Here is a 943-nt window from a genome sequence, read left to right as displayed (position 1 = left end):
ACCTCTCTGTGACACAGTAGTCAGTGCTGACCGTGCATTTCACACATGAAATCTCAGTAATGTAATATTTTCTTCTGATTTCACAGTTCACTCAGTTCAGAATCTACTTTGTGACTGTGTGGTGTTCATTGACACATATTTAAAAACAGACTTACATTATACATTCATTGTACATTGATAGGAAAACTTTAAAAGAAAATCTTATACAGTACATCATATTCATGCATACTGAATCAGTCCTTTCGTCACTGTATAATATCGTCATTCAATATTAGACACATAGCTGTAAATGACTTGGTTGGTGGCTGTGTTGTCCTTCAGCCTCTCATGACCACATGCACTAAGTAGTCACTTGAAACGATATAAAGATAGATTGAATTATGAATGTCTTATGTAAGAACCTATGAATAATTTCATAAAGCTTGAAAAAACTTGAATGACATACACACAAGGGAACATAAAATGAAAAAAGCAGAAGCTTTGTGAGTGTGTGTGTGTGTGTGTGTTCCACTTTCATGAGTGTAGTAGGTACCGTGCAGCTGTCTATGTGATGTATCACACACACACACACACACACACACACACACACACACACACACACACACACACACACACACAGAAACATCATATGACAGACACCTGTTTTGTCTTCAGGATCTTCTCCAACACACATCCTCTACATACTTACAGCACACTGCCCCCACCTACACACTACACACACACACACACACAGTCACTGCTCCACTCCCCTCCCGCCCACACACACACATCTTCACTGTCATCACTCACATACATCATACATACAGTACTCTGCTTGCAATAGTAAGTCCCTGCCCCCCCTACATACACAGCACATTATTTCATCAGGAAGCTTCTCCAACACACATCCCCAACATACTTACAGCACTCTGCCCACACACACACACTACACACACACACACAC

The 943-nt window shown here is 40.6% G+C and overlaps 1 protein-coding gene across 1 annotated transcript in view; it reads left to right on the top strand.

Annotated features, from left to right (window-relative positions):
- The window catches only part of LOC125306546 (metalloreductase STEAP4-like), a 6,335-nt gene extending 5,711 nt beyond the window's left edge, over window positions 1-624 (top strand). Inside the window, exon 4 of the mRNA XM_048261963.1 lies at window positions 1-624. This exon is cut by the window's left edge and continues 264 nt beyond it. Coding sequence (XP_048117920.1) covers window positions 1-12 — 12 coding nt within the window. The 3' untranslated portion in view covers window positions 13-624.
- Window positions 625-943: the final 319 nt, after the last annotated feature.

Source organism: Alosa alosa, chromosome 13 (genome assembly GCF_017589495.1).
Source record: "Alosa alosa isolate M-15738 ecotype Scorff River chromosome 13, AALO_Geno_1.1, whole genome shotgun sequence".
In the NCBI taxonomy this organism is placed as follows: domain Eukaryota; kingdom Metazoa; phylum Chordata; class Actinopteri; order Clupeiformes; family Clupeidae; genus Alosa; species Alosa alosa.
The sequence above is the reverse complement of the archived record's forward strand: the minus strand, read 5'-3'. Positions and strand labels throughout refer to the sequence as shown.